At 37.6% G+C, this 13,384-nt stretch overlaps 1 protein-coding gene across 1 annotated transcript; it reads left to right on the top strand.

Annotated features, from left to right (window-relative positions):
* The first annotated feature begins 1,558 nt into the window (after positions 1-1,558).
* On the top strand, positions 1,559-12,200 carry LOC109055264 (asc-type amino acid transporter 1-like). The gene is made up of 11 exons (XM_042753611.1): positions 1,559-1,766; positions 2,996-3,200; positions 3,289-3,440; positions 4,943-5,068; positions 5,702-5,855; positions 6,250-6,373; positions 6,863-6,966; positions 10,009-10,105; positions 10,223-10,372; positions 10,605-10,782; positions 10,901-12,200. Exons 1-11 carry the CDS (start codon positions 1,625-1,627, stop codon positions 11,020-11,022), a joined length of 1,554 nt encoding a protein of 517 aa, XP_042609545.1. The 5' UTR covers positions 1,559-1,624; the 3' UTR covers positions 11,023-12,200.
* The last annotated feature ends 1,184 nt before the right edge of the window (positions 12,201-13,384 follow it).

The raw sequence follows: 13,384 nt of genomic DNA, 5'->3' as shown, positions 1-13,384 counted from the left end.
AGTATGGAGTGATAGTTTGGCGAGAGTGGATCAGTGCACGGGTCATGTGTAGTATGCAGTGATAGTTTGGCGAGAGTGGATCAGTGCAGGGGTCATGTGTAGTATGCAGTGATAGTTTGGCGAGTGTGGATCAGTGCACGGGTCATGTGTAGTATGGAGTGATAGTTTGGCAAGAGTGGATCAGTGCAGGGGTCATGTGTAGTATGGAGTGATAGTTTGGCGAGAGTGGATCAGTGCAGGGGTCATGTGTAGTATGCAGTGATAGTTTGGGCGAGAGTGGATCAGTGCAGGGGTCATGTGTAGTATGCAGTGATAGTTTGGCATGGGTCGTGTGTAGTATGCAGTGATAGGTTAGTGAGTGTGGATCAGTGCTCGGGGTCGTGTGTAGTATGCAGTGATGGTTTGGCGAGAGTGGATCAGTGCAGGGGTCATGTGTAGTATGCAGTGATAGTTTGGCATGGGTCATGTGTAGTATGCAGTGATAGTTTGGCAAGAGTGGATCAGTGCTCAGGTCGTGTGTAGTATGCAGTGATGGTTTGGCGAGTGTGGATCAGTGCACGGGTCATGTGTAGTATGCAGTGATGGTTTGGCGAGTGTGGATCAGTGCAGGGGTCATGTGAAGTATGCAGTGATGGTTTGGCGATTGTGGATCAGTGCTCGGGTCATGTGTAGTATGCAGTGATAGTTTGGCAAGAGTGGATCAGTGCAGGGGTCATGTGTAGTATGCAGTTATAGTTTGGCGAGAGTGGATCAGTGCAGGGGTCATGTGTAGTATGGAGTGATAGTTTGGCGAGAGTGGATCATTGCAGGGGTCATGTGTAGTATGCAGTGATAGTTTGGCGAGAGTGGATCAGTGCAGGGGTCATGTGAAGTATGCAGTGATGGTTTGGCGATTGTGGATCAGTGCTCGGGTCATGTGTAGTATGCAGTGATAGTTTGGCGAGAGTGGATCATTGCTCGGGTCGTGTGTAGTATGCAGCGATAGTTTGCAGGTGTGGATCAGTGCACGGGTCATGTGTAGTATGCAGTGATAGTTTGGTGAGAGTGGATCAGTGCTCGGGTCGTGTGTAGTATGCAGCGATAGTTTGCAGGTGTGGATCAGTGCACGGGTCATGTGTAGTATGCAGTGATAGTTTGGCGAGAGTAGATCAGTGCAGGGGTCATGTGAAGTATGCAGTGATGGTTTGGCGATTGTGGATCAGTGCACGGGTCATGTGTAGTATGCAGCGATAGTTTGCAGGTGTGGATCAGTGCACGGGTCGTGTGTAGTATGCAGTGATAGTTTGGCGAGAGTGGATCATTGCTCGGGTCGTGTGTAGTATGCAGCGATAGTTTGCACGTGTGGATCAGTGCACGGGTCGTGTGTAGTATGCAGCGATAGTTTGCACGTGTGGATCAGTGTATGGGTTGTGTGTAGTATGCAGTGATAGTTTAGTGAGTATTGGATCAGTGCACAGGTCATGTGCAGTATGCAGTGATAGTTTAGTGAGTGTGGATCAGTGCAGAGATGCTCATTAACATTCTGTCCGGAGCGCGAGAGCGGCCTGCGCGGCTCTTTCACCATGCTTCAATCCTCAGAAGCGACTCAAGAGAGGCAGCCCAGCTCTCTGTTCGTGCGCGACTGATGGATGGAGTAGAGAGGAAAAGGACGGAGGCTCGGAGGAGCATGATGAAAGACAGCGATCTTAAACGCGACTCCGGCATCCCTGAGCGCGTGACACTCAAGAAGGAGATTGGGCTTCTGAGCGCGTGCACGATCATCATTGGTAAGGAAAGTTTACAACTTGTTTTCTTCTTGACTGTGGGCCATTCTGCCAACATGTGAACTTATCAAGACTTCAAAAGACAAGTGCATCGGAGATATTCGCCATCTTGTTAGTCCACATATATATATTTGGTGAATTTATGAACACTATAACATACATTATAGACTTTATACTTTTTAATGCATGTTGAATATTTCTTACCTTAGTCAGATTAGCTTGTTATTGATTTGTTTTTCTCTTGTATTATAGTTATTATAATCCTGCTAATAATTAATTATTGTTTAGTATAGATAGATAGATAATTAGTATATTTAGGTAATTAATAATTTAGTAACTTTAATAATTGTATTATCCTGTATTTATTTATTTACTTAGTTACTTTTTTGTCTTATTATCGACAATCATCTCAACCACTAAGTGTTAAAAAACAACTTAAGTTTACAGATATGTGTAATTTTATATGTTTACTTAGGTCTAAACTCACATGCACCGTGTGGGCGCTCTCAGATGTGTTTGTCCTCTTAAAGAAGCCGAATGAAAGCTAAAGATTGTTCCCTGTGCGACTGATGGCAGCAGTAGATTATTTATGCCTGCTGTTACGTAATCTCGTTGTACGACACTTGGGTGCTTGAGAGAAAAGCTGCTGGAAGTGGGTTAGTGAGGGGGCTGATCACTGTCTGGGACTAATTAAGCAAAGATAAACCCATTGTTATTGTTGCTTTTGCTTTATATATATATATATATATATATATATATATATATATATATATATATATATATATATATATATAGAAGTGCTGTAAAACGATTAATCGTGATTAATCGCATCCAAAATAAAAGTTTTTGTTTACAGAATATATGTGTGTGTGTTCTGTGTATATTTATTATGTAGATATAAACACACACATACAGTATATATTTTAGAAATATTTACATGTATATACATGTTTATGTTTACATTCATATAATTTATATTTTATATAAATATATTTATTTATATAAACATTTTTCTTAAATATATGCATGCATATGTGTGTATTTATATAATATAGCCTACATAATAAATATACACAGAACACACATATAATTCTGTAAATATTTTTTTTATTTATTTTGGGTCACGATTAATTGTTTGACAGCAAAAGCAACAATAACAATGGGTTTATCTTTGACTAATTAGGCTTGCTCTATGGATCACTGGGCCATTGTGTGTTTCTTTCTTTCCTCAGGTAACATTATTGGCTCAGGGATCTTCATCTCTCCTAAGGGTGTTCTGGAGCATTCGGGTTCGGTTGGCCTGGCGCTGGTGGTGTGGGTGTTAGGAGGAGGTATCGCTGCTCTGGGCTCCCTTTGCTACGCTGAACTAGGGGTCACCATCCCCAAATCTGGAGGAGACTATTCCTACGTCACAGAGATCTTTGGCGGTCTCATGGGGTATGACAGGTCCATATATAATCTACTAAACAGTGAATGGAAATCAATTGTCCGTCACAGATGCTGAAAGTGCTGTGTTGCTCTCTAGGTTTCTGCTGTTGTGGAGTGCAGTACTGATCATGTATCCCACCACACTGGCAGTCATCGCTCTCACTTTCTCTAACTACGTGCTTCAGCCAGTTTTCCCACACTGCGTTCCTCCATACATAGCCACACGCATGCTGTCCACCATCTGCATACGTGAGTGCTTGACTTCTCTATGTATATATTCAATACATAAATGTATTCGGCCTGCTATTTAAACGTAGTTTTAGACAGAATTTATGGAGCATTATGCTAAATGCATATATTATAAAATGGTTTTAGTGAACCTGAAGATTCAGCAATATTTAACCTCAAGATTAAAGTCAAATTTGAAGTGTGTTTTGTGCTGAACTAAGCAAAACTGCAAATATAATGACTGTTTTCAAACAGGTTTCCCAAAACCCTGACTTCTGAATGCTTGCAATAATATAGGAGAAAAATAATCACAAAATTCTCAAAATTATCTAAAATCTAACATAAAACTAACACAAAGGACTAATTAAAAAATACTTCTAAATATTTTGCACCATGACTCAGCAAAGATAAACTCAATATATTTTGCACCTTAAGTGAAACTTGTGAAACTAGTGGGCCGAGACCCAGCAGGGCTTCACAAGATTCCTAAAATATATCAAATATATTATTAAATATATTCAAATGTTTTAAATAAGCTAAAGCAGCTAAAAATCCAGATAAAACAGTCAAGATGGATCCAATAGAAAAGTGACATCATATTTTTGTATTTTTCATGGTCTTAGAAAACTTGAATATATGATCATTTTAAGAGTGTGATTTCTAGTTCTGAAAAATGTCATGAAAGTTGATATGTTAGTTATGTTTGTAGTTATGTTAAGCTCACAAATAGAAATCACTATTTACACTGTATGTATAATATCTGGTTATCAGAAATGACGTAAAGTCATTGGTCATAAAGAATAATGAACCCTGAAGAACTTTTGTTTCTTGAAACTTCTTGAATTACAAAACTCATTTATATAATGCTGTTCCAAAGTGTAGAATAATTAAGATTTTTTTATGTTTTTGAACAAATTCTCTTCTGCTCACTAAGGCTGCATTTATTTCAGTACTTCAGTACAAGGCTGCATACCTGAGATTGTCCCGGTTACAGTTACGGTTTTGGAGCTGTGCCAGCAGCACTCGACGGCTCCGTGATGGAGTGGCGTGGCTCTATAGCATGTGATTGCTGCATTAGCTCTCATTATTCAAGCCTGCTATGTGGAGTCATTCACATAAACCAAAGCAACAGCAGCAAGAGAGCGCCAGGAAAACGCAAGGCCTTCCATCTCCTCACAGACCTGCTCTTTGCTCCCGGGTTTTGTTCTCATTCAAATCTATTTTTTTCAATTGGGCTTAAACTTCCCTCGGTGGAGGGAAGGTTATTATGGAAGAGTGTGTAAGCTGTGACACTGATGGATGAGCCTATAGAATTACAAATTCACTCCCCTTTTTAGCATTCCCACATTTCTGTCAAGAACCCCATACAAACTCATCCTAAAACAGTATTTCCCGATGCCAACAAGTCATATATTTTTAACTTTGAAACTGCTATAAAAACATTGTATTTAAAGTCACATGTTAAAGAGATTCAATCGAGACATCATACAATCTTTAATGTTTGTGTGTGTGAATATTTGCAGTGTTTTTGACATGGGTGAACTGCTATAGTGTGCGTCTGGCCACACGGATCCAGGACACCTTTACCGTGGGGAAGCTGCTGGCTCTGGGGCTCATCATTACTGTCGGTTTAGTGCAGATCTTTGGAGGTAAAAGGAAGAAAAAACACCATGTTCCCTATTTTGAAACTCAGTTTTATTTGGAGGAACAATCTGAGAAAAAATATGCACTTTCAGCCTATTTGTAACATACAGTTGCTGCTATTTATATGGGCAAAAACAGAGATGAAGTTCCTATTTGCAATCTAAACCAATGAGATCTTTCCAACGCTATCTCTACTAGTTTGTATGTATTTTATGAGGTGGCTAATTCGTACAACCTCACTCATATGATTTTGTAAGTTTTCTGTGAGGGGTAGGTTGTTTGGATGAATTTCTACAAATTTATCACCTCGTAAAATACGTATGATTTTTCACAAAACGTGCAAATTTGCACGAGCGAGGTCGTACGAATTCATACAAATTAGCCACCTCCTAAAATAGTATAAATTGCCATGAGATCGGGTTGGAACAGCAGACTAACATAGAATGTATGTGAATATTAGTTTTCATTATATATATCCTAATAACAAATAAACATTCCTCAAAAGCCTGGTGTGTCATATCTGATACTCTTAATTATTAATGGATAGCCAAGTAAACCTGAGTTGTGTCAGTCCAGTACATGTTAATCTTGAAATATTGTTAATTGTCCAATTAACAAAGCCGTATCTGTGTCCTCAGGTAACTATGAGAGCCTGACTCCACAGGTGGCGTTCATGTTTAATAAAGCTCCCTCCATAGGGCAGATTGCTCTGGCTTTTCTTCATGCCTCCTTTGCCTTCAGCGGATGGAACTTCCTCAACTACGTTACAGAGGAAGTGGTGGATCCGAGGAGGTTAGTCTGATACCACTTTTCCAACTCGGCTGGACTGACAAAATCATGTGTATTCTGTTTTGCTCTGGTTTGGTTTCATGTTCTGTTCCTGTTGTGCCTTAGTTAGTTTCCTTGGTTCCTAATTAGTTCACACCTGTTCTTCAGGTTATCATTATCTGTCTATTTAAGCCCTGTGTTTCCTCCCATGCCTTGTCCAGTATTGTAATTGAGTTGCATGTGATTTCTTGTTCTTCTTCAGTGTTAAATAAATAGTTATTTTGGATTATATTGTGTATTTCTTGAGGAAACTGCTGCCATTTACTTACAACCTACAATTATTATCTACTGCATAGTTATTACCATTTTACCATTATATATATATATATATATATATATACACAATATCTTTCCTCAGGAATCTGCCACGAGCCATATACATCTCCATTCCACTGGTTACATTTGTGTACACGCTCACAAACATTGCGTATTTCTCCTCCATGTCTCCTGAGGAACTGCTGTCCTCCAACGCAGTGGCTGTTGTAAGTACAAACCTTTGACTCTTCGTGTCGTAAAACATTTAATTCATTAAAAGCACCAGATTATTACTCAAGGATGGATTCATTATGTGTGTTTATGTCATTTGTATTAGTTTATTTCATTTACAGAAGCAGCAATTTTCATTTTAGTCAACTAAAATAACCTTGGATCAAATAATACAAGATTTATAAGCAGGGATAATGTGTATCTATTGATTCGGGTATCTGGATTGTAGTAGTGGAGTGATATTGTACAGGCATCGCAAAGTATGATTGTAGTAGTGTGCTGCATCCTTCACAAACAATGCACAAGATTGGCAATTGTACTGTGTGAATTGTGATCAACACTGATTTTGTGGGTGCATTTGTGACTGTTTTGATACTTTCTTTAATAAGTACAGTGCAAAAACTACACGAATGGCAAAAAAACTGTGCTTGTCAATGGGCAAGACATTATCTCCTGAATGTTTAATTCTGTTTAATTTGCTATAGACTTTCGGTGAAAAGCTTCTTGGGATGTTTTCCACCCTCATGCCGATCTCTGTGGCACTCTCCACTTTTGGGGGCATCAATGGTTACCTCTTCACCTCCTCCAGGTGAGAGTATTTCTATTTCATTTTACTGTTAGCTTACCTCATGAGGAAATGGGTCACTTTTTAACAAGTGAGGCTCCTTGTGATAATATCTTGTGACAAAATGTGCACAAACCTAATACTTTGAACATTCTAAAAGAAGGAAACAAGCAAACAGTAACTTCAGTAATTTTAAAAGTGTCTCTAGATCTGTCAGTTATATTATTCCTAAAGTCAAAATTAAATTTAGGTTTTCCTACTCTATTGTCATTTTGTCAACTTTATTTATATAGTTTTTTTTTTTTTTTTTTTTTTTTTTTTTTTTTTACAATACAGATAGTTTCAAAACAGTTTCACAGGAAAATAAGAGAATCAGTGGTGCAAAATACTACAAATTTGAGACAAATCCAAGTTGTGCTGTAGAGCAGCCCTAATAAGACAATGGTGTCATTATTCAGCTCCAGTCAGTAGATTCAGTTTGATAACTGTGTAAAGTTCATCAGTTATGAAACAAGTTCAGTTCAGCTAAGCAGAAGAAAACAGTGTCGTATTCAGCTTGAAAGAAAACAGGCAGCTGCATTTTGAACAATTTGGAGACAAGAAACTGAGGATAGCCCGACATATAATGAATTAACATTAGTCGAGTCATGTGGAAATAAAGGCGTGAATAACTGTTTCTCTAGTTTACAACTGCTGTCAAGATAAAATCCAAAATTTTTAATCTTGGAGGTGAGGAATGTTGAGAGGGTACCTTGGTCGATAAAATTTCCATTAGAGAGCTTTTTTGGGGTCGCCGTAATTTTTCCAAGTAAGTCATGTTCCTGGATCAACATTACTGTCCAAAAATATAGACCTAACCCAATCCCTACCCCATAACCTAACCCTACCCATAATTTATTCCTAAAATCAGAGGGAAATGATAAGTGAATAACAAGGGTGTAGAAGTGTCTAACCCTGATTGTAAGTCTAAAACTGACATTTCTAGAAAACTTATCCTTTGATTCTGATTAGTTGGTTGGAATTTTGTTCCAGCATGTTGTACTTGGTGAAATCACGTTCACCCTCTTTTGGACCCAATTGGATAATTTGGGTTTTATCGTCATTTAATAACATGAACTTGTTAGTGAGCCACAGATTAAGTTCATGAAGAAATGCTTCTAGTCTCTTGTGTTGTATAGGTATGTAGAGTTGGGTGTCATCCGCATAGCAGTGGAAAGACACACCAAATCTCTTCATAATAGATCCTAGAGGTGACGCGTATAAAGAAAATAACAGTGGTGCTAGAATCGATCCGTGGGGTATGCCGCAGGTAAGGGAAGTCTCTGAAGATGAATGACAGGCACCTAAACTAACTAAGAAACTTCTATCGGATAGGAAGGACTGGAACCATTTAAGTACGCTCAAGTCAAGATTAGAGAATCTTGTGGTCAATAAAACCAAAAGCTGAGCTCAGATCTAAAAGCAATAAAGCTATTGTGTCACCAGTGTCACCAACATTTTATGAGTCGACTCAGTGCTGTGAGGCGGGTTGAAGCCAGACTGAAAAATGTCAGAGATCAAATGAGTATATAGACAATTCTGCAGCTTTATAAAGGCAGGTTAGATATAGGTCTGTAATTCTTGTATACCGCAGGGTCAAATGAGGGTTTCTTAAAGGGGGCATAACACACACAGTTTCACCCAGTCTCATGTTAATCTTGAGTACCTATAGAGTAGCACTGCATCCTTCATATCTCCAAAAAGTCTTTAGTTTTATCATATTTATAGAAGAAAGATACAGCTTTACGATTCTCTCCAGAAAAAGCCGAGCTCCTGGAGGTGCTCTGTGGGCGGAGCTAAAGAGTGACGAGCACTTGATCAGACATCAAACGATAAACAAACACATCATGCAGTTGTGAAACTCCATTGCTGCCCCGGAAAAGCAAACTGCATCCACTGTTTACATAATGCTGGGTTCTTTAGGAAACTGAACTAAGTTATCTTTCCCTTACAACCAAAAACAAACTTCTTTGGAAACAGTCTTCCCGAGTGAGTCCAGTGCAGCGTTGCCGCCGGATGAAGCTCATTGATGGGCGCGATCTCACTCTCGCGCTGTTTTTCCAGGAGAAATGCCCATATAAGGACTTCCACCCTCGTCTATGCCATGAAGAGCCACGATTAAAAAAATAAAAAACCTGTCCAAACCCTTTACGAACCCGCAAGTAATATTTTTGACACAGAAATACTCCATCATACGTCCAAATTAGCATGAAAAATCCAACTCTTTAACAGTGTAAACAACTTTGAATGCATGAAACAGCATTGTACCCCCTCTTTAAGAATAGGAGTCAGAATAAGTGCCGATGTTGTAAATTCATCAATTATAAAACAAACTGTTTCAGCTATAAAGCAGCTCTATAGAAGACAATAATGTCATTATGCAGCTTGATTCAGTTGAAGTTTTGTTCTCATCCAATAATGTCAGTGCAGTCAAACTGAAAATGTTTCTGAACATTTAGTGCACATAGTCTTCACCATATGTATTAAATTCTTATTAAAGTTACTAAAGTTACTCAGTGAAAATAATAAAATGATTCTCTCATTTTCTTTTGTTGTTTGATTAACATTAAATGACAGAGACAGCAGCAGGTTTATTGGCTGCTGTCACTTTAAGACCAAATACAGATGTAATATACTCAATACAAGCATCTGATTAATTTCCTAACTATTTATGTTCATTTAATTGACGTAATTGACTGTGTTTAAGTGAAAACTTGCAAACTTTGCATGGAAAATGGGATGTTGTGTAGGAAGGGCAACAGTGCACCACTTTAAAGGAAGGAAGTGCAATGTGGCATCATATTTTCAGAATCGTTGGAAGCCAAAATAAATGAATAAAACAAACAAACAAATTCTATACACCTTAATCATTAAATCATCTTTGAGGGCAAGGGGCCCCCTAGTGGTTCAGGGGCCCTACGCAACTTGCATACTTTTGTATAGGGAGAATATAGCAGTACCAGTTATGACAGTGTTTCTTTGTTATGCGTTTACTGTTTCCGTGTACATTTGTTTGAATACACACAGGTTGTGTTTCTCCGGGGCACGAGAAGGTCATTTACCCAGCCTTCTTGCTATGATCCACTTCAAGCACTGCACGCCGATTCCAGCTCTGCTCGTCTGTGTATGTGTTTTTCAGTTTTTCTTACAGCTACAATGCATTCGTGTTGCTTCTCAGAGTGTAGCCTTTTCTGTTTAACTTTATTCTTTCTAGATTTTTCCTCTTTCTCTTGTATTTCAGTGCACTGCCACAATTGTGATCTTATGCATTGGAGAAACTCACAGCCTTATAAACTACGTCTCTTTCATCAACTACCTCTCTTATGGAGTCACTATTGCTAGCCTGCTCTACTACAGATGGAAGAAGCCAAACTTATACAGGCCCATCAAGGTACTCAATTATATACAAATATTACAAACAGCCTGTTCATGAACCTATACGAAACATCACACCTATCTACATCACATAAAACAAAATGGTGCATTATACAGTGCAGTTCCTCCAGCGGGTTCACGTGGTTTGCTGCAGTAGACAGCAGGACAGTCACTTCCAGATCATGTTTATATTGCATAGATCCAGCAACTGGGTGAATAGGAGAGTTTTAGGTTTTTTCTCGTGTCAGGTGAGTCTGCTAGTGCCAGTGTGTTACCTGCTCTTCTGGGCTCTACTGCTGGGCTTCAGTTTGCACTCGGATCCGCTGGTGTGTGGAGTGGGGCTGGTCATTATGCTCACCGGAGTGCCTGTTTATTTCCTGGGAGTTTACTGGAAAGACAAGCCAAAATGCATATATGACTTCACCGGTAAGGAGACTGGATGACCAATTTATATTCTATATAGGTACAGTAAAAAAAAAAAAAAAAAAATATATCATGTATTTGTGAAGTAAATATGTGTGTGTGTATGTCATCTTTGTTACAGAGTGGGCAACGTATCTGGGACAAAGAGTGTTTTTTGTCGTCTACCCACAAATCGATCCTATTGAAGCGGCAGAATGGACTGACAGATCTTCTTTCACAAGCAAAGCTTCTGGACCACTCTGAATTTTGTACTACTTTAATTTGGCACTTCTTCACTTAAAACCCACAATTTCCAGGCTTGTAGTAGTAGTAAAAAAGAAAAAGAAAAACAATAACCGCCTCATTTGTTTAAATGGGGACTATATTTGTATGCTTCAGTGGGTATAAATGGTACTGTTTCAGCTATCATGGATTGTATATTGCACTGGGTATAGCTCACTTTTTGGTTAGGTGTGTTATTTCTACTGTTTTCAAACCCTGTAGTTTGCTACTGGGGTTCAATTGTTGATACATGTACAGAATCTCTTTTGTATGATACTTCCCCTGCCATGTCTTTCCAACAACATAACAATTTTTAAAGACACTCCACGCCTCACTGATGTAAATATTTAAGTGCTTCTGACAATGCTAACGCTTCACAGTTTTGGTCTTTAGTCTCAACTGATATTGTTACGTGCAAGCATATTTTCTTATATGGTTTTAAAATGAATTGCTTAAAATGATTTGCAAGGGATTGAAAGGAATTCTTTATATTTATAGATTTTTCGCTGTTAATAACAAAACAAAATCAGTGTTCAGTATTTAGAAGATCCCTGGAGGTCCAGTCATTTCGAGGCTTCTAATGATTCATTGGCAGGTAAAAGACTACTGCAAACACACTGAAAGAGAACGTCATAACTCTTTTTTGATTAATAGTAGAAAAAAAAAAAATTACATATCTGATACAACTGCCCTTCCGGGAACGTTCCCCTAACCTAAAGGGAACGTTCTATTTACGTTCCCGGAAAGTTATCTGAAGGTTCCCAGAACGTTCTCCTAACCTCTTTACTCTGATACGCTTCTGTAGGTCAGGAATCATCCAGCACTCCTGCGTCCGGTAGAGTAAGCACCGATATGTACCTCAGTATTCAGTACTAAACCATGTCTTGTTTTAAACTATTGTTTAATCATTAAAGAGAATCAGAGCACATTTAACCATCATATGGAACATTAAATGAGACTGAATTATCCGTTTAACTACCATGTACCATATAAAAACACAGATTTTACGCTTCTTAAGCACCAAAGAACAATGACTTCAACAAAATATTGGGTTTTAAAAATGTGGATTTTATTTTTCCATACATTAAACATGAATAACATTTATTTGACTTTAAGTATGATAACATTTCATTCATTTCTTTCCACTGAATTAACAATGAGGTGACTCTCTCTTTTAATCAGTAATATATATATATATATATATATATATATATATATATATATATATATATATATATATATATATATATATATATATTATCATTATAATGCGATTTGACTACTTTGATGTCTACACTTTATTAAAAGCTTATTTCAGACATGAAATTATGCAAAAAAAAAAAAAAAAATATACACATTTCAGCATTAGAATAATCAGAAACATCTGCAAAGTTTTAATTATTTTACATAAAAATAAAAACTAAAAATAACCTGCAGGGAACATTCCCTTTAGGTTACAAAAATAAAATTAAAAATAACCTGCAGGGAACGTTCTGGGAATGTTCTTATTTGTCTAACCACAGTTTTACTACATAAACCCTGGTTAAACTATGGTTAGGGTAGCAAAACCATGGGTCATTTGTGGTTACACTTTAACTACAGTAGGTAGTACAGTTTTTTTTTGGTGTTTTGGTTTTATTTGTAGCACAACCATGGTTAATTTTCGTAAGGGTAGTAGGCCTATTGTTAGTAATATATTTCTGAAAATAAGTGTGACTGTGTCATTTAAATGGTCTCTAAATGATCAACATGATGAAATATTGGTGAAAAGCCTCTTGTACACAATCTACTATACCTTCTGTCATCTGTCTGATATAGTTTATACTCGTTTAGTGTGAATGTATGAATGTCCACCTTTACAATCACAGTCTTTTTTCTGTAAACATAAGAATAAAAGTTTAATTGTTAATAATATCTCAAAATAAATGCTTGTTGCACTGAAGCAGCTCAGCTTCACTTGATTATCCTTTATTTCTTTCCTATTGAAATATGAGTATCAAATATGATCATCAGAGTGTTTATTTGTTCGTCTCTCAATCATCACTGTATAGTGTCTGCTGTATGTGCTCTCACTGATCACAAGCCAGCACAATTTCATCTTACCATATGAATGACAGAAAAAAAAGAAAAAAAAAACTCAGGCTTAAGTGACACAAAATTTGTTGCATTAACATTGTTAGTGAACTGAATTATGGCACTATTATATTCATAATTGAACAATTCCAGGACATTACTGCATTACTGGTAATACTGGTCATTTTCAGGTTTTGTTTTACTGTCATGCTGCACTGAAACAACTTGTATGGCAGAAATTGCTATAAATAAATGTTTCTCAAAAGTGTTT

Source organism: Cyprinus carpio, chromosome B25, assembly GCF_018340385.1.
Source record: "Cyprinus carpio isolate SPL01 chromosome B25, ASM1834038v1, whole genome shotgun sequence".
NCBI classification, from domain to species: domain Eukaryota; kingdom Metazoa; phylum Chordata; class Actinopteri; order Cypriniformes; family Cyprinidae; genus Cyprinus; species Cyprinus carpio.
The sequence above is the reverse complement of the archived record's forward strand: the minus strand, read 5'-3'. Positions and strand labels throughout refer to the sequence as shown.

What these genes read in the sequence shown, in the direction of transcription:
- LOC109055264 (XM_042753611.1), top strand. Translation starts at nt 1,625, where the DNA reads ATGGATGGAGTAGAGAGGAAAAGGACGGAGGCTCGGAGGAGCATGATG. An exon ending in GAAGTGGTGGATCCGAGGAG is followed by an intron (nt 5,856 to 6,249) that starts GTTAGTCTGATA and finishes ATCTTTCCTCAG; the next exon opens with GAATCTGCCACGAGCCATAT. An exon ending in TACCTCTTCACCTCCTCCAG is followed by an intron (nt 6,967 to 10,008) that starts GTGAGAGTATTT and finishes GAATACACACAG; the next exon opens with GTTGTGTTTCTCCGGGGCAC.